The 21,658-nt window shown below is 39.6% G+C and overlaps 12 protein-coding genes across 12 annotated transcripts; 7 read left to right on the forward strand and 5 right to left on the reverse strand.

Moving 5' to 3' along the window:
• Window positions 1–1,492: 1,492 nt before the first annotated feature.
• On the forward strand, window positions 1,493–2,344 carry I206_101398 (uncharacterized protein; the record flags this gene model as incomplete). Its single annotated transcript, XM_019158332.1, has 1 exon — window positions 1,493–2,344. One exon carries the CDS (start codon window positions 1,493–1,495, stop codon window positions 2,342–2,344), a length of 852 nt encoding a protein of 283 aa, XP_019008945.1.
• An 824-nt stretch (window positions 2,345–3,168) lies between these two features.
• On the forward strand, window positions 3,169–3,630 carry I206_101399 (uncharacterized protein; the record flags this gene model as incomplete). Its single annotated transcript, XM_019158331.1, has 1 exon — window positions 3,169–3,630. The coding sequence occupies one exon, from the start codon at window positions 3,169–3,171 to the stop codon at window positions 3,628–3,630; it is 462 nt and encodes a 153-aa protein (XP_019008944.1).
• Window positions 3,631–4,084: 454 nt separating this feature from the next.
• I206_101400 (uncharacterized protein) lies at window positions 4,085–6,324 on the reverse strand (the record flags this gene model as incomplete). The annotated part of the gene is made up of 11 exons (XM_019158330.1): window positions 4,085–4,428; window positions 4,494–4,590; window positions 4,651–4,793; window positions 4,854–4,933; window positions 5,000–5,049; window positions 5,107–5,304; window positions 5,369–5,421; window positions 5,484–5,672; window positions 5,725–5,841; window positions 5,908–6,020; window positions 6,122–6,324. 11 exons carry the CDS (start codon window positions 6,322–6,324, stop codon window positions 4,085–4,087), a joined length of 1,587 nt encoding a protein of 528 aa, XP_019008943.1.
• A 520-nt stretch (window positions 6,325–6,844) lies between these two features.
• Window positions 6,845–7,312, reverse strand: I206_101401 (uncharacterized protein; the record flags this gene model as incomplete). Its single annotated transcript, XM_019158329.1, has 1 exon — window positions 6,845–7,312. The coding sequence occupies one exon, from the start codon at window positions 7,310–7,312 to the stop codon at window positions 6,845–6,847; it is 468 nt and encodes a 155-aa protein (XP_019008942.1).
• Window positions 7,313–8,128: 816 nt separating this feature from the next.
• On the forward strand, window positions 8,129–9,985 carry I206_101402 (uncharacterized protein; the record flags this gene model as incomplete). The annotated part of the gene is made up of 4 exons (XM_019158328.1): window positions 8,129–8,355; window positions 8,407–8,865; window positions 8,918–9,698; window positions 9,755–9,985. 4 exons carry the CDS (start codon window positions 8,129–8,131, stop codon window positions 9,983–9,985), a joined length of 1,698 nt encoding a protein of 565 aa, XP_019008941.1.
• Window positions 9,986–10,712: 727 nt separating this feature from the next.
• On the forward strand, window positions 10,713–10,985 carry I206_101403 (uncharacterized protein; the record flags this gene model as incomplete). Its single annotated transcript, XM_019158327.1, has 2 exons — window positions 10,713–10,799; window positions 10,869–10,985. 2 exons carry the CDS (start codon window positions 10,713–10,715, stop codon window positions 10,983–10,985), a joined length of 204 nt encoding a protein of 67 aa, XP_019008940.1.
• Window positions 10,986–11,334: 349 nt separating this feature from the next.
• Window positions 11,335–12,245, reverse strand: I206_101404 (uncharacterized protein; the record flags this gene model as incomplete). The annotated part of the gene is made up of 4 exons (XM_019158326.1): window positions 11,335–11,728; window positions 11,794–11,936; window positions 12,001–12,142; window positions 12,208–12,245. The coding sequence occupies 4 exons, from the start codon at window positions 12,243–12,245 to the stop codon at window positions 11,335–11,337; spliced, it is 717 nt and encodes a 238-aa protein (XP_019008939.1).
• A 280-nt stretch (window positions 12,246–12,525) lies between these two features.
• Window positions 12,526–13,858, forward strand: I206_101405 (uncharacterized protein; the record flags this gene model as incomplete). Its single annotated transcript, XM_019158325.1, has 5 exons — window positions 12,526–12,561; window positions 12,632–12,732; window positions 12,794–12,872; window positions 12,929–13,411; window positions 13,490–13,858. 5 exons carry the CDS (start codon window positions 12,526–12,528, stop codon window positions 13,856–13,858), a joined length of 1,068 nt encoding a protein of 355 aa, XP_019008938.1.
• A 611-nt stretch (window positions 13,859–14,469) lies between these two features.
• I206_101406 (uncharacterized protein) lies at window positions 14,470–15,684 on the forward strand (the record flags this gene model as incomplete). Its single annotated transcript, XM_019158324.1, has 5 exons — window positions 14,470–14,563; window positions 14,642–14,742; window positions 14,835–14,928; window positions 14,994–15,077; window positions 15,149–15,684. 5 exons carry the CDS (start codon window positions 14,470–14,472, stop codon window positions 15,682–15,684), a joined length of 909 nt encoding a protein of 302 aa, XP_019008937.1.
• A 138-nt stretch (window positions 15,685–15,822) lies between these two features.
• On the reverse strand, window positions 15,823–19,116 carry I206_101407 (uncharacterized protein; the record flags this gene model as incomplete). Its single annotated transcript, XM_019158323.1, has 9 exons — window positions 15,823–16,209; window positions 16,272–16,984; window positions 17,047–17,257; window positions 17,313–17,478; window positions 17,542–18,113; window positions 18,179–18,363; window positions 18,433–18,676; window positions 18,742–18,988; window positions 19,046–19,116. 9 exons carry the CDS (start codon window positions 19,114–19,116, stop codon window positions 15,823–15,825), a joined length of 2,796 nt encoding a protein of 931 aa, XP_019008936.1.
• Window positions 19,117–19,466: 350 nt separating this feature from the next.
• On the forward strand, window positions 19,467–20,290 carry I206_101408 (mitochondrial 37S ribosomal protein uS12m; the record flags this gene model as incomplete). The annotated part of the gene is made up of 4 exons (XM_019158322.1): window positions 19,467–19,641; window positions 19,777–20,039; window positions 20,130–20,202; window positions 20,271–20,290. 4 exons carry the CDS (start codon window positions 19,467–19,469, stop codon window positions 20,288–20,290), a joined length of 531 nt encoding a protein of 176 aa, XP_019008935.1.
• Window positions 20,291–20,405: 115 nt separating this feature from the next.
• On the reverse strand, window positions 20,406–21,577 carry I206_101409 (uncharacterized protein; the record flags this gene model as incomplete). The annotated part of the gene is made up of 3 exons (XM_019158321.1): window positions 20,406–20,566; window positions 20,652–21,219; window positions 21,278–21,577. 3 exons carry the CDS (start codon window positions 21,575–21,577, stop codon window positions 20,406–20,408), a joined length of 1,029 nt encoding a protein of 342 aa, XP_019008934.1.
• Between the last annotated feature and the right edge of the window lie 81 nt (window positions 21,578–21,658).

Genomic DNA, 21,658 nt, shown 5'->3' on the forward strand with positions numbered 1-21,658 from the left:
TAAGATGCACAGGTAGAGATGATTATTACGATGATGTACGATAAGATTAAAGAAAGGAGAAGCACTGTATTATGATTATGATTTTTAGTGAAAATCGTGGTCTTCGCGGGTTAGTCAGAAACATCATTCCACTTTTACTTTTACTAATCCGGTTCGCCGAACGTATTATTAGTGGTTATTAGTAGTTATTAGTATGAAAGAGTAATCACCTTCGGTCATAGCCTTAATCAAACCGTATTCTATAGGATTCAGGGTAACATTGAAAAGGAAAACACCGAGCTAACTTGTTTTGATCGTTAATTACTTAAGCTTTCAATCGGAAAATCTTATAACCTCACAGTCGACGTAGACCTATATACTAACGCGTCTTTCAGCTTTTACAGATCCATGATGATCATAAAATATGATCGCCCTTCTATCGTAAGATCTACAGTATTATTCTTCATCTCACCTACATATCGCCTTGAATACTGCCTATCCACACTTGGCTCTATGTAGCACCGCAAACAGCCTTCAGAGAGCAACTAACGCGTGATGACAAATACCAAGACTTCCCGGCGCCCGTGCCTTCAGATCTGCTGTTTGCGTTTGCAATTGCACGTGCATTTTATATGACGCGGTTGATTTTACGTCAAATAGATACAAATCATAATATCGCCCATGTAGTTCCATGGCCATATATTACTACGAAACATTCGTGGTGTCATCAATCATGATAATATCAGAAGAAAATCTCCTTTGTGTCGATGACGGACATGATATGCCCGCGAGAGAACTCTGCATTTAAATGCATACTTTCTTCTCAGGCACTTTCAAATTGTAGTTTAAATCTGATCGGCTACCAGTAAGTGCTAGGAACATCATTGTAGGTCGATCAAAGTGGCAAGTGTGAAGAAAGTCCACCCGATTTGATCTCTTAGACCTGGACTGCGTGGATGTTCTACTTACAACCCATGGAAGGCGATCAAGCAATCTGATGCCGATATCACTGCTTAGTCTTGCATTACCAATGCAGCATAACGATTTGTTATTCCGCTGCTTCCCAATTCATGTGATTTCCATCTGCATAACTAGCTCTTTGTGGCATTTTCTGCGCAATCCCTTATATTTTAACGGAAATGCTCAAGTGAGTTGTGTGAAACGCAGTAGCAGGTTGCCCTTTGATTAAATATTCGTTACTTATGGCGTATTTATGGGTATCGATAAGCTGATATTACGAACATCTACTATGACGTGCAACGTTATCAGCAATCGTTTCTTCTGGTTGAACCTTTGTCCATATACACCCTTTCATCGCTGGACTCGGTTGACAAAGCCTTGAGAGGCGATTCACTAACATACAGGAAGTATAAAAAACAGCATATATAAACGATATGGGAATTAGTAGATCTTTACGATTTCTCCCTTCAAAACATCATCTTCTTCCACCACTGATCATCTTATCAACACCCATCCCCATTTTTCTCGGGAGACACTAATTGGCTAATTTACAATGTCTTTTCACCAAACTTCAAGAGACGATACCAAAATCGATGGAAGTGATACTTCAATACTATATTACACTTTATCAGATAAGCCTAGTTTCATTCCTACCTCATCCAACTCAGAACCGAAAGATCAAGTATATTCTCATACTATAGCATCAATTACAGGTGAACGTTCAAAAAGTATACAATATCAAAATGCATTTTCCAGACAAATATCTCAAATTGAAAAATTTGATCAAAATCCACTAAAACAACTTGAAGGAATTATTCAAGATTTAAATAATGATACCCTTCCAGAATCGGAAGTAACAGAAAATACTTCTTCAAAGAAATATGAAGGATTCCATGCGAAGTATATTAGTATTTCATCTTTTAGATCATTAGAGAAACTTTCTGATTTAGAACAAAGAGAGGAAAAATGGTTAACAGGTTTTATAGTATTATTTACAAAAGATGATAATTTTAAACCTTCAATTTGGCAAAGAATTTTAAATTCTTCTCATACTTATAAAGAATCAATGAGTAAAAAATCAGTAAATGTTGATGGAATTGGTTTTTATACTAATAGAATTGATTTATCAAAAGGACAATGTATAGGAGAGGAACTCCTTAAGGAAAAGCAAAATACCTATATTGAGCGATCAAGGAAAATGCAAGGTTTAAAGGATCTTATAACTTCAAACTCGAATATATCCAATGATGAAGGTGAATATTTGAATAGTAAAGCTCTAGTTCCTGTTTTAAAAGAGGACATTGGGAGTAAAACTGTAGGTATCATTACACTCCACACTGACGCTATGTCGGATTTGGACTATATAGATATTTTGGAAACTCCCAAAAAGTCCCGATTGGCTTAATCTCCTGGATTTATACTTTTTCTTCGTTGATCAGCCTGTGTCATAGCTACCAATATCCGGAATACTAGTTTTGCGCCGGCGATGTCAATAGCTCATAACTTAGGGATTGCATATGCTGTATATAGAATTCAGAGTACGAAGTCAATTTGCTGTATGATGCATAGTTTATTTACTGTTCCATCTTGACCGAATTTGGGTCTACCCAAACGCAATGTACCTCTCCGTTTGTTGGTCTACCTAGTTTGTTGTCATCCGTTGAAGAGAAGGCAGATTTATCGTGTCCTCGAAACTCCGAGGATTGGGGAATCCCTTGGGCCGGATCTAGACACTGCCCCTGTTTCCATGATGAATCCAACTATTTTGTCGTTCCGGTTGTCTATCACCTCACCTCGAATCTCCTTTGTCTTTTATTACATCACCTCAACCTAGGTCAACGTCATTGGATGACAACGACACCGAAGCAATGACGTTATAGCTCTCTTTTTTCATGAGTTACGTATAAGAAAGGATCATTCAAAACGACTTCCCAGAGATTTCCTTTGAATCGAAGGGATTTTATGTGGCGAAGGCTCATTTGACTTCCAACGTAATATCGAGTCGATGAATTCACTCATCCTATATAAGAAACGAATACTACTGCTGAGGAGCATAAACTGTAAGTCATTCCGTCCACTTCATTTTTACACACCTATAGAAAACCAACAGTTCTATAAATCAACACCTCATTCGATCATATTCTTCCTCTTGAAGACTTTAATCAGAGTAAATTCTTTTCCAACGATAAAAGTCCTTGAGCTGATACGTTCCAAAGTTAACGAAGCAGTATGGCCAAGGGTCCAAAGAAAAAAAGCATCCGACAAGAGCAGCTACGACGAAAGGTACAACAGAACAATGCGAGACGAAGAAGGAATGAGGATGAAAGTGATGAGGAATCACCTTCGTCCGATCTCCAAGGTCTGAATGACCAACTTCAGGTCCGTTTTGAACATCAGATATCAGCACCATCTGAGTCTCATACGTCTGCCCAAGATACAGAGGATTTCTTTGGTCAAGTTAGAGACTCATTCTCCAATCAAACCACTCCTCCTCCATTTGATCAAGAACATTCCGGAGATTATACTGGAATAAACCAAAATAATTCTCAGTTTGAGCCCTTCGATCAGATGGAAATATCTCAAGAAGTGTCATCAGATTTTAACGTTTCTGAAATTATGGGAGGCGCTAGGTGCATGTCAGCGGATACTTCTTCTAGCTCAGATCATTTGTCTTCATCCACTTTTAGTTGAGATCACTGTATAATTCGCTCGCTCGAATTTTCTCTCCTTTGAAGTAGTTCATAGAATCTAACTATAGTCTCTCTTTTTTATATTTGTACGATCCCGTAGATTTTGGTCACTTCGCGCGCCACATTGCTCAATAGAAGCGTCACAAATTTTTGGGATCGCACATATATCTCTATGTAACTATCGTAATCTACAACAGATAAAGAATAGGTAGACCGAAACAAAAAGGACCGGACATGTGTGACGCAAATATTGTTGTTGGGCACACAAGGCTGCGTAGGGTACATGTACATGAACCAGATAGGAATGCATTATAGAATAATTCATACATATCATATCCCCTAAGCCATCAACGTTAGACAAACACTTCACTTCTATACCATGATAATTCGAATACGTAGATAAGTCTATTATCCTTTTTCTAGAAAAACCTATGTAAATATATGTATATGTGAATTTATAAAATAAATCTATGTGCAGGATGATCATCACCTAATTCAATAACTTGTTCTCTTGTTAATCCTTCTAATCCCCATCTTTTTTTACCTTCTTCTGAAGACCAATCATTAATTTCTCCAGGTCCAGGTGGAGAACCAAATTTATCTTGTCTCCTTTTATTTTCTTTACGAAGTCCAAAATACATTATACAAGCTGAAATAAAGCATATACAAGAGAAAGCAAATGTAACTCCTTGTCCAACAAGATATCTAGGTGAATCTTTTCCTCTATAAACTTGTGAAGAAATTATACCTCCTGAATTACCTAATGAAAATATTAATCCCATTGAAGTTGCTTTTTTATCTATTAAATATTATCAGTCATTATTTCATTCACTCTTCATCTTCAACGTTGTAGTAGACGCTTACAATGATTTCCGAATGTATTACCTGACCATACAATTACAGTGGCTATACAAGGAGCGATAGAACATGTTGTCAAAAAGACAGCGAAATAAAGTCCACCCTAATTTAAATGAGACTCGTAAGAATAGGTTTACAAGTGAGAAGGATAATATAAACTTACAGGATATCTGATTGGAATGACCAAGAATAGAAGGTATCCGATAGCAGCCATTGCTGACCAGAACATCAAGAAAAATCCTCTTTTACCTGTTCTGTCGGAGAAATAGGCAGTGGCCATTGTAGTGATGAAAGCGAGCACATAAGCTAAAGACGAACATGATCAGCAGTTGATACGATTAGATATGGGTAAAGATATATACATACGAGGTGTACTCAAAAGAAGCGATTGAGCTTTAGTGAATTTGCCGAGAGCAGCAATGATCGTAGGAGAGAAAAGGGATTGACTACAGCGTAAATACGTGAGTCAGGGCGATATCCTTCAATCTCAATGTCAGCCACATATCACTTACCTGTAGATGGGTTCGGCACAACCAATATACATGAGCATGAAAATTGGTGTCTACCAAGATGATAATGGTCAACATCACCGCTATCTCTGCATCTTCACGAGGCTTACCTTCCAATCCTTCAAAGCCTTCTTGACAACTGTCCAGCTGAAAGTACCTTCTTGCATAATACCAGTATCTTCCTTCAATCTAAGCAGGACCATCTCTTTTTCGAGTGGTGTGAGGAATTTGGCTTGGTCTGGCCAGTCGTGAACCATGAAGATGGAGGCAATTCCAACGACGAATGATAAGAGACCTTCAATGATGAACTGAAACATGCAGCCAAATTTCGTTAGTCAAGGGCTCAAGATGAGAAAGCAAAAGGAGACTCACAATCCATGACCATCCTGCTTTACCACCTACACCGTTCATTCTGCTAAGAGCGTCTGAAAAATCTATTTAGCATCGCGTCGAAAATCGCATCACAAATGCGATATGTGTGACTTACATCCAAAGATACCTCCAAAAGCACCTGCTAAAACAGCTCCAGCAAAGAACAATGAAATTCTCTTTGAGGCTTCTTTTCGCTTGTACCATCCTGTGAGGAAGAAAGATATACCGGGAAATAGACCACTTTCAGCTAAACCAAGACAGAACCGTAATGCGAGTAATTGATGATAGTTTGTAACGAGACCCACTGTGATATAATGCGTGTCAGCTTTATTCTGCCATATATTCGTGAAACTTACTGGTAGTTTGGAATATCGACCAAATGATCATGATCAGTGGTATCCATCTTGATGGTCTGAACTTCTTGAGAACAAGATTCGAAGGTACTTCTGCAGCGACGTAACTGACGAAGAAGACTACGATAAATCCAGATTATGATGAGCTTGCATTAAGCTAATGATGGTGGAATTTCAAAAGCTCACTCATAGAAGCAGTATTATATTGTAAAGAGGTTAATTTAAGATCAGTACTTAGTCCAGCTAATTTTGCAGTACCAATATTTATTCTATCTAAGAATGACATTGTGAAAAGTAAACTATGTTCAGGGATATGTGATTAGCTTATCAATATTGTGGTAATGTGAATATCAGATATGCTTAAAAAGCCAAGGCATCCTTGGCAAGGTGATAAACTCACGTCATCCATGGCACAAGATTTCTATCGATTTTCCTTAACAATTTCTTTTCAGCTTCTTGAAATTCTACAGGACTCATAGCTGCTATTTCTTCTGCCAAAGATTGTTTATGATCCGGTATGGTTGATGGTGTCCTACTATCATTTTCATTTGACATATTCTTTGCTCCTATGAGCTTTTCCTCGGTAGCTAAATTTCCTGCCATCTTGTCGATGGTTTTTTGTCTGCTTTTCACGATAAATCTTTTTGGTGATTGCGACGATGTTTCACAAAATGATTATCAACTAAATGAAAATAATTTCCATTACATTTGTTCGCCCAAATTGAAAATATGACCGAGTTCGTAAGGAAGTTCGGACCGGCCGACACCAATTTATTTATTTTTGGAACGACTCATGTATGTGGAGGAAATTAAAGCTTATGACCAATCGAATTTCGTTAAAATCCAATATTTCTCCTCGCCAAAATAGTTAAATAAACAAAATTGAACCTTCTGAGTGCCGCCGGAGTAATGTGCCTGTTGATCGGCCGAAATCAACCCGACAACATTATCAAGACAAACGCGTCGAAATCAAAGTAATGTTCATGTTCATCCCGACCAAAAGGTATATACATATTTAAGTAAGATAGATGCTGATGCTGATGCTGATACAACTGCACATGAAATCACTGATGACGAAAAATACGTATAAGGTCTCGTAGAGTTACTCCTATAGTCAAGACCGCTAGAACCACTTTCCAACCTTTCCTTTCCTCCTTTCTGCTTTGATATCCTTGAGTCTGGATTTTTCGCTTTGATCCAATGATGATTGGCTTTCCCCTACTTCCATAGCTCTTCTTCTGACTTCTCGTTCTTCCAAACTTAGACTCTTACCACGACTAGACACCGATCCAAAAAGGTGTTCACAATCAGATTCCTGTTGCATCCATCTTAAACATTCTCGATCGATTGGAGCTGATCTTGAGTAAGATGAAGTAACAGATGAAAATGATGATGTGGAGGTGTTGGAAGAAGTTGAGATGTCGGAAGCAAGTGTATTTATAGATGTTGAGGAGTTTGTTCTTGTATGTGTATGTTGCATCGCAGAACATGTGTAAATCGATGATTTTGGACTCGTGTATATGGTAGATTTGGAGGAAGATGCGATTGGAAGGGATGGTGTTTGATCAACCAAGAAAGGATGAGTAGACATTTTTTTGGTTGTTTGATTAAACCTTAAACCTGCTAGTTGTTTTAGTATTTATGTCAAGAAGTATCTGGCTATGGTTCAAATTTGAGCTTGAGCTTGATTGTGAGTTGGGAAAACCACATCTTATCATTGTCAACATGATGCATACTTATACCTTATAATCATCCTTCACTTCATCATCCAATCCGGCATTATGCTCATCAAAAATGTCAACCTTCAATCGATATTCAAGACATTAGTATATGAGAACATTATTCCGATCAGAAGCCGTTTCAATTGCTATTCAGATATTTGAATTGAAACTAACACCACACGTGGTTTAAGCCATTCAATATGATGTCAACGTATGTATTTATCCTGCGTTTGTGTAATAAAGGGGGAAGCAACAGATGTTTGAGAATTTCGTGTTTGCCGAAGATCTTATTGTTCACGGGATCATCTATGCCTGCAGAGCCATTCTGAACTTCGGAAGATCCTGAGCGATACTCCGAAGTGATCGCCGAATTTCACAACTGAAGCAGCCGAATTGAATAGGTGGCGAAGGTGTTTCATCATTTAGGTTCTTTATCGGTATTCGAAACGGGGTATATATACAGGATCGACGTTATTGTTCTCGTACGTATAAAATCAAGCTCATCTTAGAAATCAAAGTGGACAAGCGGACAACGCCGCTTTTGCAGTTGACAGAATTAATCCAAAGTAACTTGTTTTTCCGCTCATTCCTCCACTTCTGTAATTCTTGAAATGTTCAAGAAATATCATACTGTTGATCACTTATTGATATCCAACGGCGAAGCTCGAGGGCAGTAAGTCTGCATGATGAGAGTCAAACTCACTCTCTTGCCGCCTTTCTCGCCTGCCAAACTGATTTTACCGGTCCCCGATGATGTCAAAACGATACATGATCTGAAGAAGAATATAATTAATTCACTTTCTTTGGTTTCTCAACATGTTTCCAAAGCGAAAGAGCTAGTGTTAGAGATTGATGGATTTGAGCTTCTTGTTGGAAGTACAATCGATGTGATAGAAAGTACAGATGTCGTCTCGTGCGTACAATTTCATGTGATCTGTCCGAACTCTGCTAATATACGCTTCAGTGTGAGATTAACGCCTGGGAGCTCAAAAGTCAAGGTCAAAATTAGCGAGTCTAAGAGAAGGAGGTCCGTTGAAGAGCTTCAACGAGAGGATTCAAAATCACAAAAGATACGACGTTTATCTACAACTCGTTCTTCACTTCCTGTTAGATCCCAAGCTTCTGTTACCCAGCATCTTCGTCCAGCAAGTCCGCTCACAACTCTCTCTTCAATACTGTCGAAGTCACCGATCAAGCGAGCTAAATCAGTCTCAAGAGCATTATCATCAACATCATCCTCCTCAACCTCTACCTCCTCAACCTCTACCTCCTCATCGTCGAGTGAAGATTCCTCCTCGTCTTCATCTTCTAGCTCATCCTCCAGTTCCTCCGAGTCTAGCTCCTCAAGCTCAGAAATCAGTTCATCCTCATCAGGACCGTCGTTGCGGCCCATTGACACCTTCCCAGTCCTTGCAAAACCACCGTGAGCCATTCGAAGAATCTGATCTGCGTGATATTGCTGATATACTTCTCAGTCAAATCAGCCAGCCAGTAAGCGCCCCCGGGCAAGGTAAACCATCTACACAAAACCGTAATGCTCGTCGTAAATTAGCAAGGAAATATAAAAAGATAGCAGCGGGAGAAGCGATCATTGAACGAAAAGAAGGAGCCAGATCCAGGAGTATACTGCAAAGTAGTGAAAGTATGGTGGAAGCAATTGTTACTACTGGCAACCAGTTCATACCTGTACCCGGGAGCATGTCAAATCGCAATAAGAAGAAGGGTTTCATGGCTGATATGAAGGATAAGATCGGTACTAAAACGGTCTTTGGAGAGACTGATACAGTCGTAGCGGATTCTACTATGGTTTCGGTGAATGGTCTGCCTTCTGAAAAACAAACACATGGAGAAGCTATTTTACCATATCAAAATTCATCTTTCCTTCCTGACGAGCTTGAAGAGCCATCCTTCAATGAATCTAGGAAAGTGCATATCCCTACACCATCCGAAACAACTGATTTACCTTCCAATGTATTCATCACATCTATTGAATTCCCTCGAGCACCAACTTCTCCAAGACGGAAGCAACGTCGCGAGAATGAATTGCAAAGTGATAGAGGCTTAGATGACATGACGATTGATATGGAAGTGGAAGTTGAAAATGAAAACTATGTAGAGGATGAAGAGGGAGCCTTGAATGAACCTCAGCCTGAACAAGATATATGGAAAATTGTGGACGAAAAATATGAGAGTCTACCTGTGCTTGTTGGTAATCAGCTAAATGATCTAAAAGAGGGTGATCTGCTTACCTGTAAAGTGAGTTCGAATTGCCTCCTTCTTTTGCGTTTCAATTGCTGATTCTGCTATCTAAGGAGCTCGAATTGGATCTGACTACGTTCTCGCCTGCTCTGGTGACTAAGGTTTGCAAGGTCATGCATGTACACGGTGGACAATTGAAAATGGAATGGATCAAGAGACCTGTCATTGATGACTACGAAGTGCAGGAGGAGGAAGTGGCAGGGGAAATGGAAGAGCAAGATATTGCGTTTGACTTGGACATGGCAAAGATAGGAAATCAAGAATGGCGAATTATCATAAAATGATATCCTAATCTTACACCTCACATGTTATGCAAAATCAAGACAATTGATACTCGAAATCCCCTGACTTATTGATGATCGTCTGAACCAATAACAACGTATACGTTAATAGTCTCCAAGTTGATTGAGAAAATGACGTTGGTACTGCTATTTGCAGAGGAGCTGGCGGCTAAAGACGTATGAAAGGGAATCTTCAAATATGTCTTCTAACAAAGATGGAATTAATCCAACACACACCTTTGATGGTCGCACCTTTCATATTTGCTGAGTACATCTCATGACGTACTTCGAATGAACTCCGCCATAAAGCTCAGATGCATGGAAGTTTACCTTACATCGTCAGCACCATGAATCAACAACTCATAAATCAACCCTGCATGCTCTTGTTACTGAACTGTAAATTCAATTTATCCTCAACAAAACAACTAACTTTGCCTGTGATGTCTGAATCAAAGCCTGACAATGATGAGTCTGTTGACTATGCGAGACTGATTAGAATAACAAGATCAAGCGAAGAAGCTCAACTGACAAAGAGACAAGCTCAACTTACAGAAAACCCACATTCCTGGAACCAAGTAAGAGGTAATTTCTACAGTAAAAGAAATGTGATACCAATCTTGTCTGTAAGTATAATACCTATTCAGTCTTTTGTTTCTGTATAGTTCATATTTAAAATATGATTAAAATTCAATGGGTTTGTCTTCAGAATTCGAAAGATACAAATACCAATATGCAACCTACGAAAACTGAAGTAGAGACTTCGAAGAGTACTAAAAGTTTGTTTTACAGTAAGAACAATATGAATTTCGATTCTACAGTAAGTTATGAGATCCTCATTGCCGGCTAATGCTATTGAATTATACTGATTTAAGGACTTCATCAACAGATCGAAAAGGATATATACAAATCAGGAATTGTTGAAAATCCAAAGAGCCAAACTTGTACACCGAAATTATTGAGATTCTTATTAGAAGATGGAGAGACAGATAAAAGACCAAATTGATTTTATTTTTTGTTATAAGGGTTGAATTTGATTAGATGTGATGATGCGTTTTGTGTATTATTGACCATATATAATTTGAATTATACAACCATTCTTTACCAGCATGTACATATCTTATATCGCAATTACGTCCAACCTTTCGTATTTGATAGAACATCGTCCGAATATCAATTCAAACGGTAATGCACATGTTTACATACGCCCAAACTCTTGAACTATATACAACTACCTAGATACTTTGGCTGATTTATACATGATATGCCTATCATCCCTTGTTGAAACAACTAATCCGGGCCATTGTCCTTATGACCTCCCGTACATCTAAATTCTAAGCGTATATATATTTGCGCTAGATGTCATCGGCAACTTCTTCAACTTCTTCATCTAAAATATCCTTTAAATGATCAATATCAGCCCAATCTCGAATTTTGCCTACCCATTTTGACTTTTCATGTAAGTATTCAACCTGAACAATCATCAAACTTGTATTATAACATGGTTTATGCAAATCAACTTTTCTTGAAATTTCAAATCGAAGGTGAATAAGAATTTGTTGAAGACATGATAACCATGCTCCATGAGATACGATCATTATAACTTTTTCTTCTTCTTTGCTATCAAGACTAAGAGACTTTGTCTCAAATCCATTTAATACTGGATTATTTTGAGATGGTAATGGTTCTGGTGGGATATGAGAGGCTAAAAATACTTGGTCAAACCATTGTGTTACTCGTTTGACCAGCCTGATTGCGTTTCAATCAGTTATAGCTGGTACCGGAAGATAGGCAGGGAACCAGCTGTCACGTACTCATGTGAACCTTCTGCATCTGCAGGTGCATGTTCTCCTCTTGCTCTACGTCGGCCTTCCATACTTCCTAAGAACCTTTCTTTGATCCCATCGTGAAATTTGAGCTCGACATTAGGATGTCGACTTAGTACGATCTCAGCTGTCTAGAGACAAGAGGACTGAGTTAGATAAAATAGCATATAGCAAAAACAAATCGTTTGGACTCACCTCCCTAGCTCTTGAGAGAGGCGACGACCACGCTTCGGTGATTTTCAAGTCCTTGAGCCGTTGAGATAACCTTTCAGACTCCTTCCTCCCGTGCGCGTTCAACGGCGAATCTTTATGCCCTTGTATTATTCCTTGCACATTGCTATATGAGACAAGTCAGCTACTTGCCCTCCCGATGGCCAGCGCTCTCTGGAAGAAGAAGCTCACTCTTCTGTTTGTCCATGACGGACAAAGTACAATAGCATATTCTGGTTTGTAGTCGATGGTATAAGAAGAAAGAAGGAAAGAAAGGACCAAGAAAGAGTAAGAATCGAGTAAGAGGTGTGGTCATGCTAAGTGGAGGTTTTGTATATGAATAAAATGATCGGGATAAATTTTTAAAAACTAATGAGAAATAAATGATAAACTTGATAACATGATCCGATAATTATTAATGATGACCATCGTGTTTTTATCAACGTTCTTGTTTCTCTTCTATGTACTTTATACGTAAAAAGTTAAAAATCATAAATAAAATTATACAAAATGGCTCCTATCGTTGTCTCCTTGGGAAACCCCCTTGTAAGCTCAAAATGCCCAACGGATGAATACAATGCAGTGTAAATGTGCTAATTCTTTGCGTTGTTTATAGCTTGATATCCAAGTCGCTCCTAATGAGGGACCTGCATACCTTGAGAAATACGGCCTCAAATCCAACGATGCTATCCTCGCCGAAGAGAAGCACATGCCAATGTGAGGGCTTTCAGCTGTTGGGCATGGCGGTGGTGACTTAGCTGACACACAACATCTTCAGCTACGATGACATCGTTGCTAACGCCAAGGTTCAATACGTTGCCGGTGGAGCTGCTCAAAACGCCGCTCGAGCCGCCGCTGTGAGCTTGCCCATTTCAAGCGTTACGATACGAAAGCTGACTGAAATGCAATGCAGTACGTTCTTCCTCAAGGTTCAGTAGCCTATATCGGTTCAGTAGGAGAAGATGACCTCAAGCAAACTCTCTTGTCTGCCAATGAAGCTGAAGGGGTCCAATCAGCATACCAAACTCAAGCTGCCCCTGCTAGGACTGGTGCATGCGCCGTGATCTTGTCCAACCACGATAGATCATTATGTACCACCCTCAGAGCCGCCGAGATGTTCACTCCTTCTCATTTGTCTACTCCTGAAATCTCTCAATTACTCGATGGTGCTAAATACTTCTACATTGAAGGTTTCTTCCTCACTCACGGTCTCGAATCCGCTCTTGAAGTTGCTAAACAAGCTTCATCAAAAGGTAAAACCGTTGTTCTCAACCTTTCGGCTCCATTCATTCCTCAATTCTTCAAGGTACAACTTGAAGAACTTCTTCCTCATGTAGACATCTTGATCGGAAATGAGAGTGAGGCTGAGGCCTACAGGGAAGCTGCCGGCATGGGCGTGAGTATTTTGCTCTTCGCTCGGATCTACTTACATTCATGATCAAGCTTTAAAGTACTTACAATCTACATCTGTTAGTCCGCCACCCTCGCTCAAGTAGCTACATCCCTCGCTGCTTCTTCCAAGTCCAACGCTTCTAGACCTCGTCTCGTAGTCATCACTCAAGGTGCCGATTCTACCCTTGTAGCTTCCTCTAACGCTTCCGGAATCGCTGCCAATCTCTCACCAGAAGATGAGAACCCAAAAACTTTCCCAGTTCCTAAATTAGCTGCCGATAAGATTGTAGATACCAACGGTGCAGGAGATATGTTCGCTGGTGGATTCTTGGGTTCTTTAGCTCAAGGTAAATCTCTCAATGAGTCAATTGAGATTGGTCATAAATTAGGTCAAATGTGTTGTGGTCAAATTGGTCCCAAGTTAGTTTGGCCAAAGGAAAACGTCTTATAAAGACCTTCTTAAGTACCTAGAGCAGATAGGGCTTCAACGCCTGATATAGCATTTATACCATTCATTCACATATATACCCCTTCACCCCCCAAAAAAGGCTTATGTTAATGCCAAAGATAGAAATAGCAATTTGTTACGCTATAGAGTATATATATATCAATAAAGAAAATGTATAAAACCAATTCAACAGGGCTGTTCTATGTTCTATTCCCCGTTGAGTTGAGGTTGAGGCTCTTTCAGTCCAACTCAGTCAGTGTATTAGCTACAGTCGTTTCATCATGCGTTGCTGGGAGGAAAAAAACAGGATAAGTAATAATTCTGGTCATCATTGATGCGATGCCCTGAATTTTCGAATATTCGACGTGGAGGTCGTCCACCTGAATTGGGTGGCGACGAAATTAATGTTCATTCATCCCATGCTTTCCACGTCAATCATTCATTCAATTATATTTGCCATCTACCATTTGTATTGTTTCTGAATTTGCTGCACTTGATAATCTGGTATATGGTGCTCGAAATTAGTAAAGTAGAAGTTTACGCAAATCGTTAACGGAATAAGCGAAAATCATAAACATCTTTTAAAGGAGAGGAAAGAGAACATATAACCCAATATGCCTTCTCACAAAAAAGTACCATTAAAAAGTATCAAAACGTTAACTTTTTACAAAGATAAACTCACCAATGCACGAAGAGTCGATCCTGTACGTGAGTTATTTGTAGCTATCAATAAATCTCAAACATTCGATAAAGTAGTATTGACGATAAAAAGATTATGTCATTTAGCTCAATTAACATGTTCTGGATCAACTTGTAAATTGTATCAACCTGAAGTAGTACAATGTGTGAATATGGGAGATGATGGTTTTGGTGGAGTACAATGGCGAGTAAGTAAATTTTCTTTGCTATTGAAATCTCGTATGCCTGAAGAATCATGGCTGAGAAAAGAAAAAAAGATCAAGCTGACATTATTTTTTAGTGCGATACAGATTTACCTTCTTCCTTGAGATTAGGTAAAGTAGATGTATCATGTGAAGGGTGGACAAAATCAGGAGATATGAATGTATTGCAAGGTAAGTGAACGAATGAATAGTTCAATGAAGTAGAAATTTCAGCTAATTTTACTTTCAAAACGTAGGATCATGCGGTTTAACATATGATTTACATAAAGTGAATAAAGGTTTAGAATATGGTGAAGATCCAATAAGACCTTCAAGAAATAGTACGTACTCTTTTACTGTTGATCATTGATTAAATCATATATTGACTTGATACAATTCTCATCTAAACCAGACTCGTTATTTGATCAAGCATTTAATCTTTTATTTTGGTTAATATCACTGATAATCTTATATTCCCTCCTTCGATCACTTATTGCTCGATTTTTCCCTCGATATACTCCACCTAGAATATCAAGATTTTTACCTTTCTTAGGACCTGATGGGCCAAGCGGTCCAGGAGGTCCAGGAGGAGGAGGTGGTGGTGGACCAGGTTTTAATCCTGGTTCAGGTGGATCAGGAGCACCTCCACCACCATATACTAAAAATCCACCTCAAACTCAAACTCAAGGACAAACTCAATCTTGGGGACCTGGATTTTGGACTGGTTTAGCAGCTGGTGGATTAGGTACTTATCTTGCTAATCAAAGAAATACACAGAATGTTGGAGCACGGAATGTACAACCTTCCAGAATTAGAAGATTTGACGATGATGATAATGATGATTGGTATAGAGATGTTGGACCATCAAGGAGAAGAGCAGGAGGAAATGATGAAGGTTTAGGTGAAATTAGACGTGCAACAGGATTTGGAGGAAGTAGTACGAGATAAATCACATTGAATGGCACACACGGTCAAATACATGCAGTGAATAATATTTTATGCTCTTCAGTCAGAATTATCTCTTATGAGTACAGATGAATGCATAAATCCAGTAAAGAAGAAAACATTATATGAGATAACATTTGATTACTTCTTCCCACTTCGTTGTTTACGTTTCCTACCTATTAAACTACCTAAATGACCACCTAATTTTTCGATTCCTTTCTTTTCCGACTCAGCAGAAGGTTGGACAATAGGTATAGAAGGAGGATTTGATCTTGCATCTTCTTTTTTAGCTCTTTTATCTTTTCCACCTCTTTCTCCTCTTCTTTTCTTATCAAATTTAGGTTTTTTATTTTTATTATTAGATGATCCTTTATCATCATCATCATCACTATCTTGAGCTGCGATTACACCTGATTTTCTCTTTTCACCAACTCCGAATTCCCTCTTTCCATTTCGATTTCTTTCTTTACCTTCTTCTCGAGAATCTTCTCTATGAGAAGTGATCTTTTCAACTCGTCTTCTGACAACCTGTAAAATTTCAGACAATTAGTATTATCCTTAATTACACTAATAAATCGTAATCTACTTACTTGAACATTTTCGATACTGAATTCAATCAATAAAGTTTTTCCACCTCTCATACCTCCTTCAGATCTGTCATCACCTTCTCCTAATCTTTGTATAATTCTCTTCAATCTATTCTCTAATTCTTCTGCATTCTCACCTGCAGCGGTTTTACCATCTTTCAAACCTTTTAATTGAGTTTCAACTCTATCTTTCAAATCTTTCAATTCTTCTTTCCACCAAGTCCACATTAATCCTCCTACAGCTATGTTATTATTGGCAAATCTCAATACTTTCAAAGCATCTTTGTGTGATTTCATTTCCAAAAATCCATATCCTTTTGATCTACCAAGTGCAGTTAATGGATCAACTTTTTCAGTCTGTCTGACTATTTTAGATTGTATAACAGCTGTTTCACGTTCCTTTCCTTTTTTCTTGGAAGATTTCCTTGCTTCCAAGGCTGCTGATAATGTTTCATCCATCTCTTCAGTTCTTGCTAATCCTTCTCTTTCTTCTTTAGCTACCTCAGCATCGAATTCTCGGACTGCATAAATTGCTAATCTCTTTAATGTTCGATCAGTAGCGAATAAAGGTAATTGTCGAATTGATAATCGAGTTTTTGAGATATATAAGGATGGATTCGATCGCAATAGAGTTTTTCTAGCATTGAACGAAGCTTGTCTCTTTTCAACTTCTGCTTCAGGTAAAGAACTTGCAGCGGGAGAATTAGGGAAGATTACTGTTGCACATGGTCAATTAGCCGCTGTACCAATGAATATCTGAGTTATGACATGTGCTCACCTCCTTCTCTCATGAGATATGTATTCCTCTTATCGCCTGCATTTCTTGCACGTTCACTATCCTCCTTCATCAAGCCAGCTTGTTCCCTTGTTACAGCTCTCGATACTTCCAGGGTACGTCCGTGTAACACTAAACGACTAGCAAGCGATGAAGATGGATCGGCAGTAAGTACCGATGGTAAAGCGAAGGGGTTTTTAGCTCCACCACCAAGCTATCTCAAAGTAGTGAGCCAATATCCGAACATCTCTGCTGGAATCTCCACGTACCGGCATGGCGTTAGCTCCTGTCTCTCTAGCTACCTTCTCAGCTTCAAGGATTGCTTCATCAGCATGTTCCGTGTTCCAGAAACACACAAATCCTGTTCCACGGGACCTTCCGGTCATCTTGTCAATCGTGATTCGAGCATATCGTAAAGGTCCAAAAGTTCGGAATCTGCCATGGTCAAGCGTTTAGCTTTGATAGTCACACATTTAGAGAGAGATTACTGGTACCCACAAAGTATTCAATTCTTGCTCAGTGACTTCGAATGGTAGATTTCGGATGAACAGTGTAGACCCTACGTCTACCGAAGGTAAAGTAGGCTTGACAGGTTCCTCTTCCTCCTCTCCCTCAGAACCAGCTTCGGACATATCAACATCTTCCTCCCCGTCCTCTTCGCCATCATCTTCGGAGTCAGATCCGGACTCCTCGGCATCGTCACTCCCTTCGTCAGAACCAGATTCTTCACCCGACCCAGATTCCGAACCTGACTCTTCCGATTTCTCCTCTGAATCAGGCTTCTTGTTGGCCTCTTCCCATTTCTCCTTACTCAATGCGAAATCAACAGCCACTTCTCTACCTTCTTTTCCTGATTTGGTCTTGAGTACTTTTCCGTTGACTCCCTCGATTGCCTTTTCAGCGTCTTTACGAGTGAGGAACCACACGAACGCGAAACCTCTTGCTCTAGGCGGGGGTGGCGGTTTGGAAGGATCTGATGAGGGTGGTAATTTGGATGGAAGGGTGGGAAGATCGATGGAATGGATTGGGCCGTACGGTAAGAAAGCAGCTCGAAGGTCTTGAACCGTAGTCTATAACCATGGGATAACATCTGTCAACAACTGCTTTCACTGAAACGCATGATCAATCTACTCACGTCCCATGCGAGATTTCGGATGATCAATCGACCTGCATGACTCTGGTTCTTTCCTTCTCCTCTAGCCGATAATTTCTCTAATCGCTTTTTCAATACACAAGATAGTAATGCGCCCTTGTAGGTATGCCCGTGTAATTTCGGTAAAGCTTTTAGTGCTTGTCCATGAGAGGGGAATATTATATTCGCTGCACGTGCAAGCACATCAAGTGTCAGCTTCTCTCCATATCATAGGATGACATACAAGGTCAGCTTACCTAGATCTGAACTTTCAGTCTCTCCTTCTTCAGCAGGCACGGGATAAACCAATTCTGCTTTATCATCGACCTTCCTGACTTTCTTCCACAGCACATTCTTCGTTATTCCTTCTGGTAGCCCTGATAACACTAGTGTTCTTATAGCATTAGGATCACCTGTGGGTTTATCCTCTCCTGCAGCTATTCTAGGTTTAGGTCTAGATTCAGGATCATTTGCTAATGCTTTTCGGTCTTTCAACGATGCCTAAGTGCAGGGTGTCAGCTTTGTCTCAGTTTTGGGAACAGGTCATTGGCGATTTGATCACTCACTCGCTCTCCAGCTACTGATACTCTGATTTTTCTATTACCTCCTCCAAATGAACTTCCATTCAATTCCGCTACTGCTCTATCTGCATCTTCCTTTAATGAGTAAGTAACGTAACCTACACCTTTTGATTTTCCTGTATCTTTATCAGTAGCCACGAAACCATGTCTGACTGGACCAAGATAAGAGAAATGAGTGAGAAGGTCCGTTGTAGTAGCTGTATAAGGCAGGGACGAAACGAAGACGGTTGTGCTGCCGATTCAGATAATTAGCTTGACCTGAAGATTTTTTGACGAAGGAAAAACTTACTTGACTCGTTCTTTTCTTTCTTTCTTGGAGCTTGAACCCCCTGTAAGGGATATAAAGTCTTCCTCTGCCATCTCGTCAACTGTTCTAGTGATCTTCTGAGAAGTTAACGGATTGTTATAATTTAAAGTAATGATGTTAATGCTACTATAGGTTTTACTATTTTTGAATTTCAGCTGAATTGTTGAAATCTGAAATATTTATCGTATAATTAATTGTGATGATCTCCGACGGAAGATATGATGATATATGAATAGCTTAGAATGCCACATCATTTAAATATGTTTTAGGAAGAGGTAGAGATTGATAAGGACTTCTTTCTCGACAATAGCATGACATTCTGGGTTTATACATGAATTACTCAAAATATAGCTGTTAAATTGAAATCTCATTACTGTTTACCTCTCACGCTATACATGTCAGAATGAACGCTACACGATCCTTATTATCACTCACGGCCGCTTTCTCCCGGCTGGCGGTCAGGCCTCAAGCTTCGTTTGCCTCATCATCAAAATGTGCTATATACTCTTCACCCTCAATCGGTAAGGAGATGAGGGGATTCGCTTCTTCCTCTAAATGCGAAGCGACCATCCAACAAGGTAAGTCATCATCATCTACTTCTACTTCTGTCATAAACCCGTGCAGCTAACTAGTTCTGATCTCTTTTCCACAATTTTCATTTACCTACCTGCCATTCGCCCCGCTCGTTTTGATTGCAAACTTCGATAATTCAGTGTTAAGAGGAGCTCGTAAATCATCTAAACGAAAATCTACCGTACCACTATTAGATAATTGTTTTCAGAAGAAAGCAGTATGTGCGAAAGTATATACAACAAAACCACGTAAACCAAATTCAGCTGTTCGAAAAGTAGCAAGAGTGAAGTTGAGTAATGGATCTATGACAACTGCTTATATACCTGGAGAAGGACATAATCTACAAGAACATAGTGTAGTTTTAGTCAGAGGAGGTGGTGCAAAAGATTTGCCCGGTGTAAGGGTGAGTTTGATTTTCATGCTGAATAAGAATATAAAGAAAGACTTTGAGGAATTCTGAGTTCAACTGATTTTTGTTATTTAATTTTTACAGTATAAAATCATTCGAGGTGCTTTAGATTTGAATGGTGTAGCAGGTAGAATATCAGCTAGGTCCAAGTTTGGAGGTGAGTTGAGATCTCCATCTCAGTAATGACTTGCACCAGGGTGGGCTGATTCTTGATTTAACTTTTAGTCAAGAAAGCCAAGAAGTAGAAAGTATGATACGTATCATTTACAGATATACATGCATGATCACCCCGTCGTCTATACAATTCTCAATACACATGTTATACACATCATTACCTCGACCTCTATGCCTGACATCTGGTTATGCAGCTCCAACAAGTTGTCGCTTATATACAAATCTTTTAGCTTTATGTCCCCTTTCTTGACCTTCGCCCGAACCATGTCCATCTCTCCAACATTCATCACAGTACAAATCACCTTCGCATCCCGTACAAATGAGAGTCGCATCTTTGTTACATATACCTGACACATGTGAGGACACACGTCAGCATAAACAATCAGGACGAATGTTTCCTACACCGACTGCACGGTAGAAGTTGACACTCACAACACCAAGTATCAGTCTCTGAATCCCTATTCATGTCAAATCCAGGTAAATTCCAACTCTTAGGTGTAATCTTAGGTAGTGTCGATTGTGTGTTTTGACCTGGCTTGTGAGGGGAAGGCGATAAGCCCAACAAAGCATTCAAGCGTTTCTTACTCTCTTCATCGATTTCCTCTGCCCCTTCTTCAGACTCTGCAGGTAAATGTGTAGGCAGAGAAGGGAAAGACAATCCTTCTAAACGATCTCTTTTGTCATCTTGGTCGCTTTTGGCGTGCAGTAGATCCTCCTTATCTGGCTCTGGAGTTTCATGGTCGTCTTCGGGATTATGCAATTTGTCAAGACTAGCTTCTTCTAATGCCCTAGCCAATATTTCTTCTTCAGTCTCTTCGTCCTCGTTTTGCCCATCATCATCTGATTGCACTTCTTCCGTCTGGGCTGCGGGCGGTACATACATTTCAGCTTCTCGGAGTGCTGTAGCTGCTTCCTTTTTGAAATCTTTCAGAACGGAGCCATCACGGTTGCGGGGGTTATGTGATGGTGCGCTTGTGAAAGATGCCAAGAAATCTTCCACCTGTATTGAACATTCAGCTTTTTGTTGACTTTGCTTAAGATGATTTATCAGAACTTACACTTTGATCTCCTTCACAGTCTTTATTGGCGTTCGCAGAGTGAGCAGAATCATAACCCCTGAGCTTAGCTATCCTTTTTCTCAACTCATCATCTTCATCTGCTTCCTCCTTTCCAAGTGATACGTCATCAAATCGCCCATCAGCTATTTTCTCTATTTCATCTTCCTCCTTCCTTGCTTTCTTCGCTACTTCATCCACATTGCGTTGATATGAAGAGCCAGGGGAATAGTCCTCTTCCTTGGGCTGGTGAGAAGGAGCTCTAAGAGCTGCGAATCTTGCGAATAAGTCTTCTTCTGACATGTATTATTGAGAAAAGTGAAGAAAGGAGGGAAGATGATTAACCTCCACTTGTAACTCGGTTATTTACGTTGTTCATCTCGA

This window comes from Kwoniella pini, chromosome 2 (assembly GCF_000512605.2).
Source record: "Kwoniella pini CBS 10737 chromosome 2, complete sequence".
Lineage (NCBI taxonomy): Eukaryota > Fungi > Basidiomycota > Tremellomycetes > Tremellales > Cryptococcaceae > Kwoniella > Kwoniella pini.